General features: G+C 47.9%; 2 protein-coding genes across 2 annotated transcripts; both read left to right on the forward strand.

Annotated features, from left to right (window-relative positions):
* Positions 1-802: 802 nt before the first annotated feature.
* On the forward strand, positions 803-1501 carry EI90DRAFT_2837010 (uncharacterized protein; the record flags this gene model as incomplete). Its single annotated transcript, XM_039053665.1, has 1 exon — positions 803-1501. A coding segment is annotated over one exon (699 nt), but the record flags the coding sequence as incomplete, so codon positions are not given.
* Positions 1502-2095: 594 nt separating this feature from the next.
* Positions 2096-2665, forward strand: EI90DRAFT_2841316 (uncharacterized protein; the record flags this gene model as incomplete). Its single annotated transcript, XM_039053686.1, has 1 exon — positions 2096-2665. A coding segment is annotated over one exon (570 nt), but the record flags the coding sequence as incomplete, so codon positions are not given.
* Between the last annotated feature and the right edge of the window lie 18132 nt (positions 2666-20797).

A 20797-nucleotide genomic window follows, 5' to 3' on the forward strand; every position in this document is an offset into this window, starting at 1 on the left:
AATCACTCATTCCTTCATTCCAGCTTTTCTCAGGGATACAGTCCTGGTTACGCTTCACAAACGGGGGCTCACTACACAGCTCCAGAATAAACGAGGAATCATGTTCTCAAATCTTCTTGCCAATCTTCCTTTTGCCTGGCTGAGCTTACAATTAAATTTGTACAATGTCAAGGTTCAGCTCATTCCCGAAACTCAAGTCGCAACTCAGCAGGGTGTTCAGGGTAGAGACATGACCAGCTTCCTTGCCCAAGTTGAGGCCTGGTCCAACCGTACGTCTACACCCCTCTTTATTCTGAAGCGCGACCAACAGAAGGGCTTCGATTTCCTTTCCCCCACGGGTTTTCATGATGCCATCCTAGCCTACGGGCTGCCTGAGAGCATAATCAATCTGGACCAGTCATCCCAGCTCGATGTTCGCTGCTCTCTTCGCACCGCTTATGGCGATACTCCGCCAATCATCATTAACGGGGTAACAAAACAGGGTGGCTCGCTATCTCCTTTCAAGTCGGCCCTTACAACTAGTCTAGGTCATCGTTGGTTGTCAGAGGAGCACGGGGTCAAGATTTCGTCTATTAAGGCGCGCAATGCTGACCCCCATCGTCATGCTGATTCATTGTCTATTAGAATCTCTATGGTGGAGGCGACGGATGACTCCCTCCTTTTTGCATCTTCCATCTCTTCCATCCGCTCAATGTGTCTACTTATGGAACGTTTCCAACTGGCTTATGGTTGGTTAACGGCTTGGGAAAAATCGGAGGTCGTTGTGCTCAATTCGAGTTCCTTCAAGGCTGATTCCATCTCTATGCCAACAATTTCACTTTCTTGCCCTTCATCTCCTCTAGTCCCAATGGTCCAGGTCCCAGTTCGTCGTGATCATATTCATTTCCTCCGTGTATCCATTAATGACCCAAACTCACAGTTCAATCATTTATCATCTTTGATTTCATCTTTTATCATTCCGAAATCCTATCAACGTTTCCCTATCACAGTGATCCGGAAAATTGTTAACCAACTATTGATATCAAAAGTTCGGGCTCATTTGGCCTTGCATCCAGTCTCCCCGTCGCATGCCTCATCCCTTCAGTCACAAATCGCGTCTCTCGTCCACTCTTATCTTCCTTTCCCATTTTCCCCTTCCACTCAAGTGCTTTCTCTCCCCTCGAATCACTATGGCTTCGGTTTCACGTCCATCCCACATCTCAATGCTTCTCTTGCTCTGGCTGGACTACTCCGTGATTTGAACCACCATCTTCTGATTTTCAGACATATGTCTCTCATATCTTTGGCGGATTGGGAGTGTTCTGTTCTGCCTTGTATTTTCCCTTTTGATTCAGTTGGGTTACGTTTGTCTTTTCTCCGTCATCGGCGTTCTTTACCTTTTCTTTTTACTGTGGCTCATGACTGTCTCCGCCAACTTGACCTCCACATCCGACACATGGACCAGTCCGATATCTTGGACGGTCATGTATCACTTTCCCACCTGGCTAAGAAGTCGTCACGGGCACCGCATTCATCGATTGTTCGCTGCTATCGAGGGACATCTCACGCTTTCCTTGGGGCTTGGGGATCTTGGAGTCATCCACCTGTGCAGAATTGTTCCCCTCCCTCTTTTGGCACTTCCCTTCCTAACCCATTCCAGTTCCCTTCACCACAGTTCTACAATTATCGGGTTATGTGCCATTGGCTCGGACTTTTGTCATTGTCCGACTTGGTGTCAGGTCCGGTCTCTCTCTCCCTGCCTACTCAAGAACGACAACTCCTTGCAGAGAACAGTATTGTGGCCTCGGCTAGATTGGAAGCGTTGTTGGATCCTATTCCTTTGGATCCTGTTATGTGGGCAACGGATGGTTCCTGTCGAGAGGTTGCAGGTTCAGTAACATCTGCGGTGGTTGGGCCTCATCCTGTGTCCTTGAGAATTGTTGGGGTCAATGCTTCCAGCATTCAGGGGGAGGTTCTGGCTCTCATCTCCGCTGGCCTGCTCATTTCAGCACTTGGTGTCGGGCCTTCGCACGTTTACTCAGATCATCTACAATCTGTTCGGCTCACGGAGGATATTCGTTCACACTCTCTCCCTCCAAACTTCTGGGCATACAAGAATGCACGTTCGTATTACCGTTGGTTCGAGGACATTTTGACTCGGCTAAACGGCATTCATTTCGATCATGTTAAAGCTCACACTCAGGCCGTGGACATGCCCTCAGTCTTAAACCGCGCTGCTGATCATGCTGCTTCTCTCGCACACTCTCGTCCTTCAATCGTTCCGTTGGCTCCATTGCCGACTTTCACCATGGATGCCTTTTCTCTTTGGCGTCCTTTCCTGGGTTTCATCGAGAATAATGTGTTATCCTTTGCATCTTCTCAGTGGTCTGAGAAGTCAGCGAGGCACTTATTCTGGACTTCACACCAGCGAATGCCTGGTTTTCAGGCAATGACGAGCCCTTCTTTCCCATATGAACGAACGAGTGCGGGTTTTTCAGCATGTGTTCAACTGTATGCCCGTTCGGGGCAGCTTCCAACTCGCGCTCTTCTGCATGCAAGAGGGTTGGTTGCATCAGCGCAGTGTAGATTGGGTTGCATTTCCGCAGAGTCCATGCACCATTTGTTTTCCGAATGCCCAGTGTTCCGAAGTTTTCGCATATCCGCAGTGTCAGGGCTCTGTTCTAGAACCAAGGAGTTACTGGAAGACAAAGCTTCCGAGGCATTGCAAAGGGCAATCATCGACTTCATTCCAGTTTTGTTTTCCCCTCAATGTTCTTCTCACGACTCTCATTTTTGGCCTCATGGAGCGAATTTGTGGTATTTAGGACACATCCCTTTCATCCATCGTCGCTTTCCGGCTTTGTCCTCGCGTTGCGCATCCGCTATGGGACATGTGTGGCATTCCGGGTTCATTCATTTGGCAGGGAGAATTTGGGGTTTTATTTTGGGTTTGGGGGGAGATGGTTAAGGGCCGTCGAAAGTTAGGAAAGTAGTTAAGAAATTGGTCGGAGTGTGTTGGTTTTCACTGTGTTTTCTATGCGTTGTTACGGACCAACGAGGTCGGCTTGTATGTCTTACCTTAGCTGCTTTGTAGCGGAGTTGGCCGAATTTATTCGTTTATTCGTGAAATCCGTCCACAATCTCTGCATTGTTAAGCTTGGTCCTGTACTTCTTGAACTTCTTCGGTAAACCCAACCAAAAGTGCCTTCCCCGTTCAACCTGTGCTACGCTTTTAACGACGCCGCAATGACCTTCTTATCTTCCCGGATGCCCGTGAAAGTGCTGTGACCCATTGTCGTCGGGTACTCACCCGATACATCTATGCCAGTGTCATGCGGGAAGATTGCTGTCGTTCTCGCAGCGAAACCAAAGACCTTGCAAGGGTTGTTCAGCAAGTTCGTCAGAAGAAACTATTTTCCGGAAAAAGGCGCCTGCTGATCATAGGCCGTTCGTGATATATGCAACCCACTATGTTCACTCGTCCTATGTACCATTCTTGAAAAGAAGAACAAATTTTGAGCGTGCTGACGGAGAAATCTTCAACCCACTAGATCTAACGGCGACAGATACTGTTTATTTTTCAACTGGGTGACTAGCTAACCTTTCTGACGTAACGAATTAACTTGGAGCCCATACCGAACTTAGGTCTCTCTGGGACCACCCCTCCCCCCTGTTTTTAGGTAAAATCACTCGGACTCATCACTCTCGGGACAAGCAATAGAATTTGGATCAGAGAATATGTGACACCCGAACATTTCCGCCGATGTTTTTGGGCGGTGATTGAGCCGTTGCGTAATTCCCCTTCCCGAAGCCGGAAGCTGGGTACATCGTTAAAGTTGAAGAATGTCAATGTCCGCAAAAATGCGCCGACTGGCATGTTGCGGGGGGCCTCCTTCAACCCAATGTCAGGAACCTCAGGTTACATTTGAGCTGCCGGGTGGACAAACATTACAGCCAGCAATGACATCATAACTTCGCTTGAACAAAGTTCCAAGCTACACAGATTCTTGCGAAGCTTTCTGTCTGCACCAGTCATGTGCCAATGAACCAATAAGTACGCGGGATTAGCAGGAGAGGATACCTAACATGATAACCAAAGTCATGCGAGTTAATGTCGGACGCGAAACAGCCCGAGAAGCGAATATTGATCTCGGGTACAATCAGTGAGCGGGTTTGTAAATAAAGCAAAGGTTCCCTTCGCTAGTCCTACAACCACCATTAATGCAGTACGCCCTCATCGTTGGAACGATTCACGAACACCCAGGCTAGGGACCAACTCAAAGTTATATTTAAAAGATCATTGCTTCATTGACATATACAGACACAGTCCGAATCAATGCTCACACTCCAATGACGCTCCGAGATCGAAAGCACGAAGGACGAATTGACTGGAAGGACGCTGGTATTGAGCTTGATGGGTAAAAGGATTGTCTCTCGATATATTGGCTGCGCCGCCGGAATAGATGAACTTCCATTTCACGGCCAGCGCCAGGCTTGCGCTCATAAGTTCCCCCTTGTGGGAAGGTGGGAACCTATTGCGCCATGTGGGTTTGGTGTTCGACCGCGAACGGTCGGAACGTGCACTTCATCCTAGCCGGAGCAACCCATATCAGGGAGATCCACGCAATGATACTAGATAAACTCACACTGATCTGACGAGTACATGGTGTGTACTCAAGCGTACGAGACATTTGGAGATGTCTATTGGTTGGGGGGAGCCGGTGAAGGAGTGGGACCTGGGGGAGGGGGAGGGGTGGTGGCAGTGGTATAGGCGGCGGCGGCAGTGGGATGGGGAAAGGTTGAGGTCTTATCCGCAGCGCACCAAGATTTGGCCCCCGCTGATCGGGGTGAGGGGGGGGGGGAAGCACGCAGGTGGGCGGGTACGGCCGATGGTGCCCCCCAATGGCATCCCTGACTGCCTCCCTGGAATGGAGGCCCATGGGATGTCGTTCGCGGGTGACCATGAACGCCGGCCCCTCCCCCTCCGAACCGCCTTGCTTCCCCGCCTCAAGTTCCTGAATCTGGTTAGACAATGAGAAATTTTAGTGTGGTTTTCAAGTTTTCCACGAAGGCATCACTCACCATAGCACTCACCATAGCACGCACGTCGAAGCGCCAGAAGAGAGGATACGGGCCATAGCTCCGTATCAACTTGTCCATGATCTCAGGACTTAGGTCAACACAGAGCTTGATGAGCCCTTTCTGCCTCCTTTTCTCTCCTGGCTTCAACTGCTCTATGGGGACCCATTTGGGCTTGAGTATCGTGGAAGATTCCATGGGGGCGTAGCCGCAGCTCGAGAGCAGCCAAGAACGCCTTCTCAGTCGCTCGATTGCCCACTAACTTTCCTCCCTGGCGTGTTTCGTGGGTGTCGGATGGAAAGAGCCGTCAGAAAGATGCCGAACCAATGTTCGACGCTGGAAGCGTAAACAACAGGTCGGCATGTTCCTTAGAATCCTTACCGAGCTCCTCCCTTCTCTGTCTGCAATTTCGACTGCCATGTTACGCTATGATGATTCCCACTAGTGTAACGGCACAGTGTTATTTAAACCCTAGCTGCCTGAGCAGATTTTGTCTGAAGTCAATCTTGCAGCTCAACGTCTGGACTTCGAATCTTGGCCGAGACGGCTGGGTCTGTTCAACCCAGGAACGCTGACTCACCGATTTGAAGCAAAAAAACAGCCAGTGACGCAAGTAGTTCACGGGTGGGGTGCCACATACTCTGCAGTCTGAACACTTGGGGATATATTTAAATCAGTTCCGGCGACCCAATCGAGTAGCGTTTATGGGAGCGAACATCTCCTTTTGTCCTTGCAGATTGTCTATTTCGCCACAGGTCCCTGAATTTCTACTGCTACCACAAGGACCCCCTTTCCCTCCCTTGCGAGCTTGATTCCGATTAAAAATCGATGGGACTGCACATGACTTCACTCTAGCCTTGGACGCGCGCATGGCTTTTATGTTTCGGTGCTTTTGGAAACCGAGTGAGATATTGGGAACTCCCTGCGTTTCCCCCAGATCCCTCTCTCTTCTGTTAATGCAGTATGGAACGTACTATACTGTGATCCATTGTAGTCGGACTCCTCACCTGGTACATCTATGCCGGTGGCACGCAGAAAACTTCCGCCGTTTCTCGCAGCGCTCACGGAAATCTTGCACAGCTTATCGGGATACATACTGGCTCCTTACATGGGAACTCCACGCGATTTCTTTTTTCTTTTCGAGGGGGAGGGGGAGGGGGCAGGGTGAAGAAAGCTTGGAAATAGGCGAGCACGCGTTATTGTGCGCGGCTGTCAACCCGTTTTTGGATATTGAACTTGAACTTGGGGCTGTTCAGCAAAGGTTCGTCAGAAGAATTGTTTGTTTGTTTGTTTTTCTTGTTAAAACAAAAAGGGCATCCGCTGATCTGATGATAAGCCGTATCATGATCGGCGATAAATTTGCTTAATGCAATTCACTATTTTATCGGACCGCTCGAGGTTTCCTTCCTTTACTCGCAGGGTATCTAGGGATCCATTTTTTCAACTGGCCAAGTAATACCCTCCCAACACACACCCTGATGAAATGTGGACCATACCGAACTAGGTCCTCATACACTGCGATCATGCGCTACTTCTACTTTTCTCCCCCCCCCCCCCCATCATCCCACTTAGGTTCAACCGCTCGGAATGATGGATGATCACTCTCGCTTAGACAGACGGCGGCCAGACGTATATATACTCGTGCCCTCTTGCCCGCGCGCCCATGCACTCAAGATAGGCATCACAACTTTCTTATAAAGCCACTGTAATTAACACTCCTGTCCGACTTCATACAAATACTGTGGCAGTAGTAAGTAGCCTCGCTTAGCGTTTTTGAAAGGAGTAAATATATACAAGTACTTGGTGCCTCAATGGTATTCCTTTTTTTTCTTTTCTTTTTGCGCGGTCTTCCAGCATTTATGGCCTATCGTAATAGGCCATTTCTTTTCTTGCGATTCTAGGGGGCCAACCTAAACACGTGCTTCTTTCCTGCAATTTTCCAATTCACGTGCGGCGATATACTTACTAATTCGCCTGACGTAACAATATATATATATGCACGTGAGCGTCACGAGGACAAGTTCGCGTTCGTTCGGCGCAACATGCAAACTAGTGCTTGTCACATACCTTCATCGAAAAAAAAAAAAAAAAAGATGCATGGACAACGCGATCTACCGTACCACTCTCAGTCCCTCTTAACTCCTATTGTGCAACACATGATGTAAAACGGACGGACGAAACACACACACACACACACACACATTCATCCTGACTAACTGGTTACATTATGAAAGCCTCTTATGCCCGATTGCAGATACGACAAGTGGAAGCCGATCTAACAATGCTAATAAGGGCTCATTTCATTTCATATTTTATTTTTTTTCTTTGGGATCTCCCGATTAGGCCCTCGACGCCGTGTCCAGCTCGTCTACGGGTAGGTGTGTTTCTAGCTCCCCCCATGACCTTATCCATAATAAACCCAGAGAGCGCCTAAATATTCGAGATCAAGCCACAGGTTCGTTCAGGTGATACATATACATATATATGGTTTCTTGCTCACATGCCAATAAGTAAGGGCATCCCATCGACGCGTAAGACATTTACTAATGATCGTGAGCTCAACTAGCCCATCTATGGATATCTGGTTTATTTTTAATTAGCTATGTCTCAGCCTCTGCAGTATGAACATGTCAGTACTCCAATCCAAAGGGTAGAGTGTGGGGCTAAGGGTGGAAAATTAAAGTGGCCGTGGTTCATTTTTTTTTTCTAATTCCTGTTGCATGGGCGCATCGGTCTTATTAGCCACCGGTACCTTTTTTTTTTTTTTTTTTTTTGTCTTTCCCGAACCCAATCCGACGATTCGAACACACACACACACACACACGGGGGGGCAAAGCAGTTGTAGTGTTGGAGGAATTCGAAGGTCCACAGTAGTGAGTGAGGTAGCTCTGGCTCGCCCACGCCGAACTAAAAATGGGGGTTTTTTTTTTTTGAACAATCTAGAAGAATAGGATTCGCATCTCAGCAAGAAAAACAAAACAAAACGCGTTCGTACTGGCGATCGATATAATATTCCAAACCGTTTTCTTAATCAACACCACTCACATTTCGATGAGCGAGGTACCGATCCCCTCGTTCCGCATACACTCTCATATATGATTTTCATATTCCCATCGACCGTACATGTAGGTAGATCCACGCCGGCAATTCACGCACACACCGGAAGGCAAGTCTTGTCGGTATTGGAATGCCATTGCATGCATACATGCATACGGCCGATCTTGCATGTGTATCTTTCATGTCCAGTCAGGTACGTCCGGTTTATCGATAATCACACAAGGCCTAGATTTTCGGGTAGAACCCCTCGTGTCTACAATGAAGCGAGCACGCGACCGGTGGTACCACGCTATGGCGTTGGTGAAAGTGCATGTAAGCTCGAGACTAGCTCCTGTCATGCACGTCTGGACATCGCGTAGCTTTCTCGCCCATATATGCACAGTCTGGTTAAAAAAGAGAAGCATACATCTCCCCCTGTCTATGTCGTCATATACCTATACGTTTAATGGCTTCTATCTGCAGGTGCTATTTCGTAGAAGCAGCGAGTCAGGAGTTGTGCATGAAATCGTACAAATATACAAAGTTGAAAGAATCAAGGTTTAGGGTTGGATGGAGGTATCGCATATGCACGAGGCCCGTAAGTAGCTTGACGCGCGCGCGCGCGCGGCGACAGTACGCTTCATCCGTGCTGACACGATCCGGCTACCTTTAATTTGCAACGGAGCTATGTACATAGTATGGAGGGTGGAAATAAATATAATGATAAGTCCGATATCAAAATTAATGGACATGGATAAGTGATGGGGCGGATATGGGTCTGGGTGTAAGCTGAACCCGTACCACGTTTGATGTGCCTGCCGGCTGCAAGATCTAGGCCTCGTGTCATGAGCTTCGAATCAAGGGTCCTTTTGGGATAAAATAAATACAGATAGCTAGCTACGTATTATAGAAAGGTCCTATCGATATCTCTCCCCCCGCGATCCCTCGTAAAACATCAGTTTTCGGTCTCTCGCGGCTACTACAGGGTAATCTTGGTCCATTTCAATATTGCAGGATTAGATTATAGATACCCCGGGCCCTTCGATATCCGAAAAACACAAAAACAAAAACAAAAACAAAACGCCGGAAACGAAAAAAAAGATAACGAGGTGGAACTAGTTTGTGACGTCAACGATACCTATAAATGGGTTTCCAAACTAGATGATTAGCCACCACTGTGACGTAGTTATCGGTATGCTCGGGTCGATATAATAAATAACGATACAAAGGAAGGACATACTATTATTTTACTTGTGCAAATCGCGCATGTGCAACACAAAAGTTTGTTATCTATATCATATCATGCAATTGATCGACCTAATCGGGGGGGACCAGCATGCGCAAACTGGACATGACCGCAAAGTACCCATACTTTGATCAAGGCTGCTACCTGGCTCTAGTTGCCCGAAGATCGAGATAACTCTCAAGATCGTTAATCTCTCTCCAACTATTAACGTACAGGTATAATCACCGGATATCATTGTATGGCTTACGCACACACACTCTCCGGGAAATCGCGTGTGGCCGGTCCGTGTCGGACGTATATACGCGCGACTCGGACGTTGGAGTCTGTCGCATGCGATCACACAAGATACCGGTCAGTGCTCAGGCTGAGGGTTCGATATACGTTTACCCAAACCTCCCGCACGCAAGATCACAGTAGATCAGGCAGACTTGATAGTCACCTGGCAGAGTAACTCGAGCTGAGAGCTGATCAATTATCTGTACAGATAACAAAACCGATCGAGTACATAAAACAAAGTTTTTTTCCTCTTTCTCTTGATCCGGATCCGTAAGCGCATACTGCCGCAGTACTAACTGTGCACGTTGATCCGTACCTAGCTTTCAGCCTCTGATCTCGATAAATGTTTCGATCTGAGTTCTTCCTGCCGATGCCGGGGCCCCGGAGGGCCCAAAAGTGAGGGGTTTGCGCATTATGCAGGTGATCAGCACACGCGAGTACTAGCGTATAAACATTCCTTCTTCCATGATACGAACAACCTACGAACACATACATATTAGTATAACCGCCTGTATTCGGGTATTTGTTGGTGGACAGTACTAACAAACATCATCTGCCCCCCCCCATGTCGATCCTAGGCGTCCGCCCGATTCGTGCAAGTCGTGCAAAGTAATTGGGTGAACGATACAACTAACAAAATGCCATCTTTCGACAAGTGGCATTGGAAATCCATGTGTGCTACCAGCTAGCCCCCCCCCCCCTCTCCCGCGGGAATTACACCTGAGTAGTTGTAGTTTGGCCCCCCCCCTTCTATCAGTACTGATCAACAAATACATTTTACATTACAATCACTAGCTGCAATGTAAACAATCAATGCATCATGGTAGGTATGTGTATGTGTATGTGCTGCGCGCGCGCAAAAAAAAAAAGAACAATGAACATACGCGAAGTCCTGCCGAAAAAAAAATTAAAAAAACAAAACAGAAAGAAGCAAGCACTTGTACAGATCCTTCCTGGCTGAGATGTGGCTACAAGCTTTGATCATGATCTTGTGAACTTTTTCTTCTTCTTTCTCTTTCTTCTTCTTCTTCTACTTCTTTTCCTTATGTTAAAAAACAGAAAAACCACACACTTTGATCCTCAATATCGGTGCTGGTTACTGTACACACACTATATCTGATATCCCCACACAACCACCCCCCCCGACCTGCCATGACCATGACCAATGACCATTGACCTGATTCTGATTCTGATCCTGATCACCCGGGTATTTTCACACAAACGCGTTCAAATGTCAAATACCAATGGGTAAAAAAAACACACACCTCTATACATATTTTTACATATAATACATTATACCCTTACTGTTGCAAATGCACTCCGTGGGTAAAATAAAATAATTAAAATAATAATAATAATAATAAAAGTTAAAAACAAAAAACTCGATTCTCGATCTCGATGCGATCCTCGATCCGTAACGGCTTACAGTATTATCTCCCGATCGCGACGCTCCCGTCCCTGAAGTTCTTCGAATCCCATCCTCTCCCCGGAGAGGATGGGGAGGAGGGGAGGAGGGGAGGGGTTTCATCTGTGTAGTGAGTGTGCGCATGTGTGTGTGTGCGCTATCTATATGGCATATCTAACATACATATATGTCTTTTCTTTTCGACTTTTTCCCCAATGGACTACATGGTATTACTAAGCTTACTTGTACAACATGTGCCGGCATGGTGAGCCTTGTCTTATCATTTTTTAATCGTGATAAAAGTAAAAGAGAGAGAGAACGAAAAAGCGACGCATCCTGCGATGGGCGCTTGTTCGTGTTTGTCTGCGGGCGAGAACGTCCGTAGCTTAGATGCATGGAGAAAAAGTTTAACATCGATGGGGGATGGGGGGATAGGAGATGATCATCCGACTACTTACTAGTAAGTGGCCCAGCAGATGACCAGTACAACAACAACACCGGTTTCTGAGCTCGATCGAGCTTTTAATTATACCAAACAGTTGATATATTACAGTGGGATACTTTCAACGTCCCGAGTGCTTGATGCACGTTGCGACGGCGTAACCGTAACCGCATCGTCGTCTACTAGTAGCCGCGCTAGTTAACGTACGTACACATGCACTAGTCCACGAAGCGGTTATGCAGTAGGCCGGCTAGGCCGGCCCGTATATCAGCGCAGTTTTAGCGCCCAGCTAAGCTGTGCCACCTCATTGCAGTGCTGCCATTGTGCTTTTTTTGCTGTTCCACAAGTAACAGTAAGTATAGCAGCAGTACTGTGTTTTCATAACTAGGACGACGACGTTGATCTATATCGAATCCTGCGCCATGATTCGCGCGTTGTATAGAATACTTAGCTGTTAGCTAGGATTTGTCCAAATCAAGTATTACTATATTTTGATCGTGCATGTCGCGCGCGCGGGGAGGAGGGGGGGGGGGTACCGAGTCGACGCGATCGGGTAACATTGCGTGTAGATATGGTGATAGATATGATACTACTAGTCGGGGGTAGCCATGCATGGGCATGCCAGTGCCATAGTAGCCATGCATAGCAGCCTCCCGCCGCGTGGGCGCATGTACATTGTCATGCATGCAGCCCAATTGGTTGGGTTGGTTGGATTACTTATCTCGTCGGACCCTGTTTATCCTGTTATAATAAATTGTATGTATAAGTACATGTATTATCGACAGCCCGGGCCGGTGTCAAAGCTTGCGAGTAAGTACTATCAAGGCGGGTGGAAGGAGGCAATCCATGTCAGGCCAATCCAATGCAACGATATTTATTTATTTTCATTCAAATATGTGATTACACACACGCCAAACCGGCCGTTAAAATAATATCAGATATATGTATCCCCGACATTGACTATCAGTCCTTGATAATTTTTTTTCCCTTCCACGTTGATGTAGTAACACCCGCGCGCGCGAGGATCCCCCCCCCCCCCACACACACACATGAACACATACACTAATTAGCGCCGCTCACGTTGATGATAATGATATTGTTGTTATCTGATGAGTTCGTCGGAATCACAAACAAATATTACATCAACAAAATCCGCCCCCCCAACTACATATAGTATCTTATTCCCCGGGCGTACTAACCTAGCCCCGGCGCAAAGAGTTCGCGTTGCTGCCACGTTGCCACGTTGCAACTGATCTACTAACTGGTCGTGGAGCAACTACTACTACTAGCGTACAAGAGAGTGGCCAAGGTGCCTAGACGATACATGTACACGTGGATACTGTGACCGCTCGATCAATATTGGATGAATCTACAGAATAGCGAAAATGTCCTCCCCTACAAACTAGCTTGTTTCCAGTTCAACTAGTACACATGAATGGAGGCAGTGTGCGTTCCAATAATACTGTGTGCAATATTACACCCCCAACGACAGCAAAGAGCAAGGAGGATCGATAACCCCCCCAACCGACCGCGAGCCTCCAGTGGCTACTACACTCGCGCACATGACAGTGTTCATGGAGGAGTCCGGCACTGAGGGGTCATCGGCTCGGGGGACACGTGTATGCGCAGGAAAGTAGTAATAACCACACGGCCACCTGTACGCATGCATGGTGTGGTAGAGATCGGGCGATTACCTCTCGATCTCACTCCCCTCTCATCCCGAAGTGCTCTTACGCGCTATATGTATAAGGTGCTGTAACTAGTCACGACTGTAGTCAGGTTAAAACATATGAGGAATCGGGAAGTACCTCAATGAATGATTCGAGTGGGATTGTCATCGGGATCCATTGACGGGATGGAACGCGATCGGGTGGAGGAGGCGGAGGGAAGGGAGGGTGGGAGGAGAAGGGGAAGTGGTGGAGATAGAATACTGTTTGCGAGGAGGGGGGGGGGGAAGCGTAATGGGAGCGCGGCTCCGGATTTTTGTTTCTTGTCAAGATCAGGATGCCATCATCCTAGGGATTTAGCACGGCTAAAGGGGGGGGGGGGGGGAACAACCCCTTTTCTCTCTTTACGGTCAGAGAATTGGAATGGCATATTTTGTTTTTCTTTTGGACGAACCTTTGAGGGATGTTATAGATCGTCATGGAAAGCCAACGCGGCTAACTCGTTTTGGCACCAGTCAGGCGCAGGTTTAAAAATTATCCATAATGGCCAAGGGCTGGGGCTGACACTGCATTAATTGTCGTCAAGCTTAGCGGCTAAGCGTGGGTCGTCGTTGTTATTATTGTTTACCATCATCTCTGGTCAGCAGGTCATGGTCGCAGCATTATTGGCACGTTTATAGTTTGGTCTGATTGGATCATTTGGACGAGATGAATGCAAGTCAGGAGGATAACGCGTCATTGGGATTTGGGTGACGCGGGATCGGGAATTACCGGATGATAACTCCCCCTTCACACGCGCGTGTAACGCTGAAAGTAAAAATAAAGAAAAAAACCCCGCTGTCGCCGTTTGACTTGTTGTGGCCGTTGTTATTCGTTATTAACCGGATTGTGTGGTGGGACACGGGCAGCTAATGGGACAATCCAAATTGGGGAGAAGGTGATTGGCACAATGCAATATCAGTTATGAGACATGAACTAGTTTTTTTTTTTTGTCGCTCCCACATTGCGTCATAGGTGTGGTTTATCATTGATTTACCCATTCGGGTAAAGGCAGTTAACTAATTACAATATTTAAGGAGCGAAAAAGATCTAGAGGCCGCCATCTTTATATTACTTGCCATTATTGGTTCCCATTCAACTTGTTGGAAGGGTGAAAGGAAGGGGCCAGATGCCAGGGAAGGAGGGGGAGAGTTCTAGCGCGTCTGAGCGATCATGTCTCTGCTGTTAGCTTAGGAAGTAAGAAGCTCTAAATCAAAGACAAAAAGTAAAAAAGACTCAAGGGTGGAGAGACGATGGGAGAGATCGAGAGCGAATTATGCGCAGCTCGGGGAATTCCAGTAAAAATTTGATCTTTATGCTTTTTGTTTTGTTTTGTATTTGGATAAACTTGTTGCGGGATCAGATGTCGGGCGAAATCAACCCCCCCCAAAAAAAAAAAAAGAAAAAAAGAAGCAAGCGCAAGATCGCGGTCGGGTTGGTAACGAAAATGATTAGATAATGGGGCCCGGCCATGAGATGTGGATGGGTTGATGGTGTTTGCGAAATCATGGGTGCACGATGGTATGAATGATGAATGATAGGACGTACATGAACGGGGCGGCCTAGATCGACATGCGTGGATGATCAAGTTGCTGGGGGGGGGGAAAGGCAGAACGGAGGAAGATCCCGGAAGTTGGCATAACCAACTCTCAAGGTCTTTGCACATGTCCAGGTCTGCTCATCAGATCATGGGATGGAAGTACGTTTGTGAGTGCATAATAATACGCTTCCTTTTGCTTTCCCTTTTTTTTTTTTGGGTGACAACATGCATGCATGCAACCAGCGGCGGGATTGAGCTCCAAAATCTTATCGACGGCGAACTGTGAAACGTCGCCTTTCGTGAAAGGGAAAAGGGAATTGATCTCCTGCATATGAACATGGATGGATGAATCTTTCCGCGTGCAATGTTTGATTTTATCGCTAGAATGTGTATGTGTATGCATCGCCTTTCGGTCTGGCCATGACATCCCGTAGTCATGCGAATCATAATACTGGGGATCAAAGTCTGTACGTGATCAATTGAGCGACGAGCGAAAAAAATAATGATTATAATCCCAATGGGCGGCGAGGATAGGATGGATGAGTGGGGAGGTAAGGGATCCATCTACGTAGTTGTTAGGGTTGGGTGACTGATTATATGTATAGATCATCTTGGAAGGGAAATCTGGGGGAGTACTGATACCCACGATGACCTTGTATCATCGTTCTTTTCTCGCCCCTTTCCTTCACTGGATGGAAGCTCATTCTGCCTGTGTATGGGTTACAGGGCTATAGAGTTTCCTTGACGATACGAAAACTGTATGGGTTCCAAATCCAATCTTCGCGTCTCGACCGAAACCGGTTTGGGGGGGGGGGGAGGGAGGGAAGGCTGATCAGATCCGAGTACACACGAAAGGGGAATTACGAATTACGAATTATCCTTCCACCTTCCCTCTTCCCTTCCACAGGCTTTATCCCGCGCAATCCTGTTTAGGGCTGTATATAAAATGATGTCGACAATTTCTTCTTTTTCTTTTTTTTTCCTGATCATATGGAATACATGTAATAGAGTGCAAAGGATCAAGCCAGCAGCAAGTGGCAAAAAAAGCGAGCGAGTGAGTTTTGCATGCATGGTCATGCAATGCGGGATCAGTTTTTTCTGGGTACCGGTACCCTATACTATAGTATCAGTGATCGTTTATAAAACTCCTATGTGGTTGCGATGAGTGATCAAGCGAACGAGGAAGATCCACGGACGTACCAGTTGTTATAACTAGCACAACCTTTTCCATCTCATCGACCCCCATCGGTCGACTACAACTCGCCTCCGCGCCATCTCCTCTTCATTCCTGTCCACCTGGCATCTGGGATTCCCGAGGCGCTTCCTCCCCCTTCTGTCAAGCTTCGAAGCCACTGGTTGCGGTGCGTGTTGATACGCGTGCGCCGTATAACCATCGACATCAACTACAGCCGCCTACAGATTGCCACAAAGTTAATCTTCCCGTCGGGCAACTGATTCGCTTGGGGAGGAGCCACTCACTCACTTTCAGTCAGTACACACATACCCGCCGCTTGCCGCGCCCGTCCCTTTTTATCTGTTTCTGACCCTTATGTTGACCCATCATCCATCAGGTAAATTGTGATAAGTGGGCGCTGATTGGCTGGGGATCATCAAATCTTATACTATCACACAATTAAGCGGGAATATTCACAAGGGGATTCACACCTCAACTCCAAAAAGTCCTCATCTTCTCTCCTTCATCTATAACTTGCTTCCGTGTCCAAGAAACAATAATAATCGTCATCATGTCCTCGTCTGCCATATCCCATCGTCCATTTTCACTCCCTCTTCCTCATTCACCAACATCCTCTCACCCTCATCGTCGACACTCTCCTTCTCGCTCCACCTTATCTCCTTCCAACTCTCCTACTTTCTCTTCGATGCAAGTCGCTGCTCGTTCCGCTATGCGCTCAGGTCCCGACAGACCTTTCCTAGCCGCCACTGTTGGTGGCCCGTTCTGCGCAAACTGTGGCACAGACTCAACTCCCCTTTGGCGCCGTGACAACGACGGTAATCCGATGTGTAATGCCTGTGGTAAGGTTTTCTCAACTTTTGATCCCACTTCCCTTTGCAAGCACGCACTTGCAACAACAACAAGCGTAAACCTAAATATCACATTCCTCCCCCCCCTTTTTTTCCCCCTCCTGCTTTCTTCCCTACCACTTCTCTCTCTTCGTTCTCCCTTCTTAACTTTGTTGACTGATATCGTCCGCTCCGTATCTTCTTCATCTGAACTTAGGTCTTTACGCAAAAACTCGAGGAGAACAACGTCCGGTTCCTACAGCGAATCGTTCGCCAAGTCCCGTATCTAATCTCCAAACGAAAACGTCATCATCATCGTCATCTTCTTCCTCCACGACAACCTCTTTTTCCACCCCTACGACCACTTCCTCATCACCGGCGACAACGCCTCCTTTCTCCTCTTCCGTCCCTTCTCGAACGCATTCACGAAAACCAACATCATCTAGCGTGATCAAATCTCCTATCACATCCACTTCACCTATCTTAAATCACGTAATGCCTCATAGTACCACCACTCCCGCTACTGCCTCGTCAACCTCTTCATCGACCTCTTCCCCTTCCGGTCCTGCACCTCTACGGCTATCCTCTGTTGCACCACCACCGCCACCGCCGCCACCAGCTGCACCACCACAGCCCCAACAACAGAAATTATCCCCAGTGATTTCGTCATCACCGATGATGGTGTCACATGGTGGTGGTGGGACGTGTCCTGGTGATGGTCGATGTGATGGTACGGGCGGGACTTCCGCTTGTAGCGGATGTCCCGCTTTGAATAACAACTTTCGGAGCGAGCTGTACGAGAAGCAAGAGCCGTTGACGCCTTTGTCCAAAGGGCGACAACGGTCGTTATCTCCTCATCAGAATGGTCATGGTTATCATGGCAGTGGTAGTGGCAGTGGCAGTGGTAGTGGCCATGGCCGTGGACGACGTAGTCTTTTGAACGATCGTCCTGCTTTGGTTGCAAGTGATGAAAGTGACAAGGAACCACCGAGTCCTGAGCCGAATGGGTACAGATATGCTGGTAATGTAAATAGGAAACGAAGTGCTGGCAATATTGCTACGTCTTCCCCTACTTCTGCCCCACCACCTTCGACAACGACGACGACGACGACGACTAGTGGTGGTGCTGGTGCTGGTGGGAATGGGTTGAGCTGTGCGAATTGCGGAACGAGTACGACGCCGCTTTGGAGACGTGATGATCAAGGGAATAACATTTGCAATGCTTGCGGTGAGTTTGGGATCATTTCACACCCCCCCCCTTCCCTCCCCCTCCCCTCCCCTCTGATTACACATTTTTTTTTTTTATTCGTTTGGCGGATGCTGTGTTCATGTTTGCGGGTGGTTTAATTTTTTTCCACTCGAATTCCCTTGTGGGAATTTTTCCTTTTTGGGGGGAGAGGTAGTTGCGGACCTTCTACTCTCTCACTTGTTGGCGGTCCCGGCGCAACTCTTGGTTCGTTCAGGGCATTCAATGCTTTTTGTAACCATCATTCTCCAACTTGCCGGCTATCATTCGGCAGTTTCCTTTCTCCTTTCATTTTCTTTCTTGATCTTTTCGTCGATAATCATTATCTGATAATTTTTCATTTTTTGCTTTGTACTCACGCATTTTTCTCCACTTCTAGGTCTTTACTTCAAGCTCCATGGTACTCATCGCCCCGAGGCGATGAGAAAAAGCGTCATCAAGAGAAGGAAGAGAGTCGCTGCGAGCGTTATGAACACTTTACCAGCCAACAATTCGAACATCAACCACTCCAATTCCAACGCAGAACAACAAGCTGCTGAAGCGCTCGTTGCTGTCGGTCGACAAACGAATCATATTCACAATCAACAGCACCACTCGTCGTCCTATTCGTATACTGAAGAGGAGGAGATGGATCAGCTTCAGGAAGAACCAAAGAGGAAGAGAGCGAGGAGGAGCAAGAGGGAGGAGATGGATCGTGATTCCGAGATGATGCCTCAGCAGCAGCCTCATGAGTCCGACGTTGATCGTCTGGCAAGGGCCGCGCAAGAGGTGGAGAGGAGGGGTCATAGTCAACCGCAGCAGCGGGAGAAACAAAGGCTATCTTCCTCGTCTTCGACCGCATCGTCTTCATCGGGATTGCCACATTTCCGAAGTATCGCCCCTGCTCCTAATGGCGCCACTCCTTCCAGTCACAGTCTTGATTCAGGTAGCGGCCGAGAAGATACGAGAACGCCGTTGTTGCATGATAATGAGCGTCATGCATTAGAACGGCCTTCTTCATCCGCATCCGTTCATCGATCATCTTCTCATCCTCACTCCAATGGGTATGGTCCACGGTCTTCGTACTCTCATCATTCTTATCCCCATCATTCGACGCTCCCCCAAGCGAGTTTCTTCGATGATTTGCCGCCATCTAGTGGATTCAGGGGTGGCAACAGCAGCAACGGTGTGAGACATTCGTCGACGAATGGATCTGGAGTGGAGTTACCGCCTATTGATACGTTCATGAGTATGTCGTCTAGGATGAGTGATCCTGGATCTGTGTCTGGGTCAGGCCATTCTGTGCATCATCATCATCATCATTCTCATCATTCTCACCATCATCACCCGCTTCGTGATAGTCATCGATTTGGATCGCCGCCTCGCCCCTCGTCTGCTACGTCTGTTTCGTCCTTCCGTCATTCGGATATAGCTGTCGGCGGAAACATCAGTTCGACGGCGAGCGTCGTCAGTGCTGCTGCGGCAGGAACTGGTTCTGGCACGGGTGCGACTGCTAATGGTGTGAACGGTATCGGTGGCGGTGGAGCCTCGTCGTCAGTTTATCCTTCATATTCGGATGGAATGGGAATGAACGTCGTACCTCCTACGAGGGCGGAGTTGGAAAGACATTATGGATTGCTGAAGGAGGAGAGGAGTCGATTGGATGCGATGATTGGTGTTACGGATCGGATGTTGGATGGGGTCAAGAGGGCTTTGAGGGATGTTGGTAGCAGAGATGATTGGGAATCGTCAGAAGTGATGGACAGAGAGAGGAAGAACGAGCAACAACAACATTTTGTGGGGAATGGTGAAGCTGTTAGGTTGAAGAGGGAGAAGACGCAGCGGGGTGGCGGCGCTGGCGTCTGGGCCATTTCTTCGAGTTCTACTTTACCTGGGGACGTGCCTTCCTCGTAATCATTTCCCCTTATTCTCTTCGTTTCGCTGGGTTCTTGAGTTTCTGATTCGCCTTTTTTTTGAATTTGTTATTTCTCTTTTAACCTACAAATTCTGTCCCCTTTGTTAATGACTCTGGTGGGTCGCATCCTATGGTCCTATGCATTTCTTCCTTTATCCTCCATATCGCCCCTCCCTCCCCCCCTTCTCTCTCCGTTCGCCTTTTTTGTGGTGACAAGTATGCCTTTCTTCTTTTGGTTTAATCTGTGGGTCTTCTCACTTCGACAAAAAAACGTTATTTCACTTCCACGAAGGTGTCCTGCTCTGCCTATCTGGATTGTGCTCTTCTGCGTTCTTTCTCTTTTATGTCTTTTTTTGTTTCGCGTCCTGCTTCTCGCCTCTTTTCGTACTCTAATTTACGTGTAGCGCCTTCATACTAGTCCGGGCCCATCTCTTTCGATCTGTAGTATGTTAATATCTATTCCTCTCTCGTCGTTGTTCCTCCCTTGCGGAGCATTTGTGGTTTTTTTTAATCGATTTATGAATACTAGTGCCCATCCTAATAAATGATCTTTTTTTTCGGGACGTTTCCAAGCGTGGGGTTGCACCGCACCGGGTAATCTTATGGTCTTGAGCATGTTATTATTTGGGTGCGCACAGTGTGCCTAATATGTTTGCATATACATACACGCGCCAAACATGCAAGACGGCTGAAAGTTGTTGGGTTGATGCTTAGAGCTCGAGGGCCTAGTTGCGTGATAATATTGGCGACATGTTTCAAGGAACACACGTCTGATTGACTTATAAGCTTATTCATCTCAGATCATGATCAAGACATTCGGGGCTGGTTAATTGCACAAAATCATGCGCACGGACAGACAGCCATCTGGGGTCATTGCATCGCGTACCGTGGCTAAAAGGGGTGAGTTGTTTCAATTAATAATTTTT

This window comes from Cantharellus anzutake (assembly GCF_015039405.1).
Source record: "Cantharellus anzutake strain C23 chromosome Unknown EI90scaffold_196, whole genome shotgun sequence".
Taxonomy (NCBI): domain Eukaryota; kingdom Fungi; phylum Basidiomycota; class Agaricomycetes; order Cantharellales; family Hydnaceae; genus Cantharellus; species Cantharellus anzutake.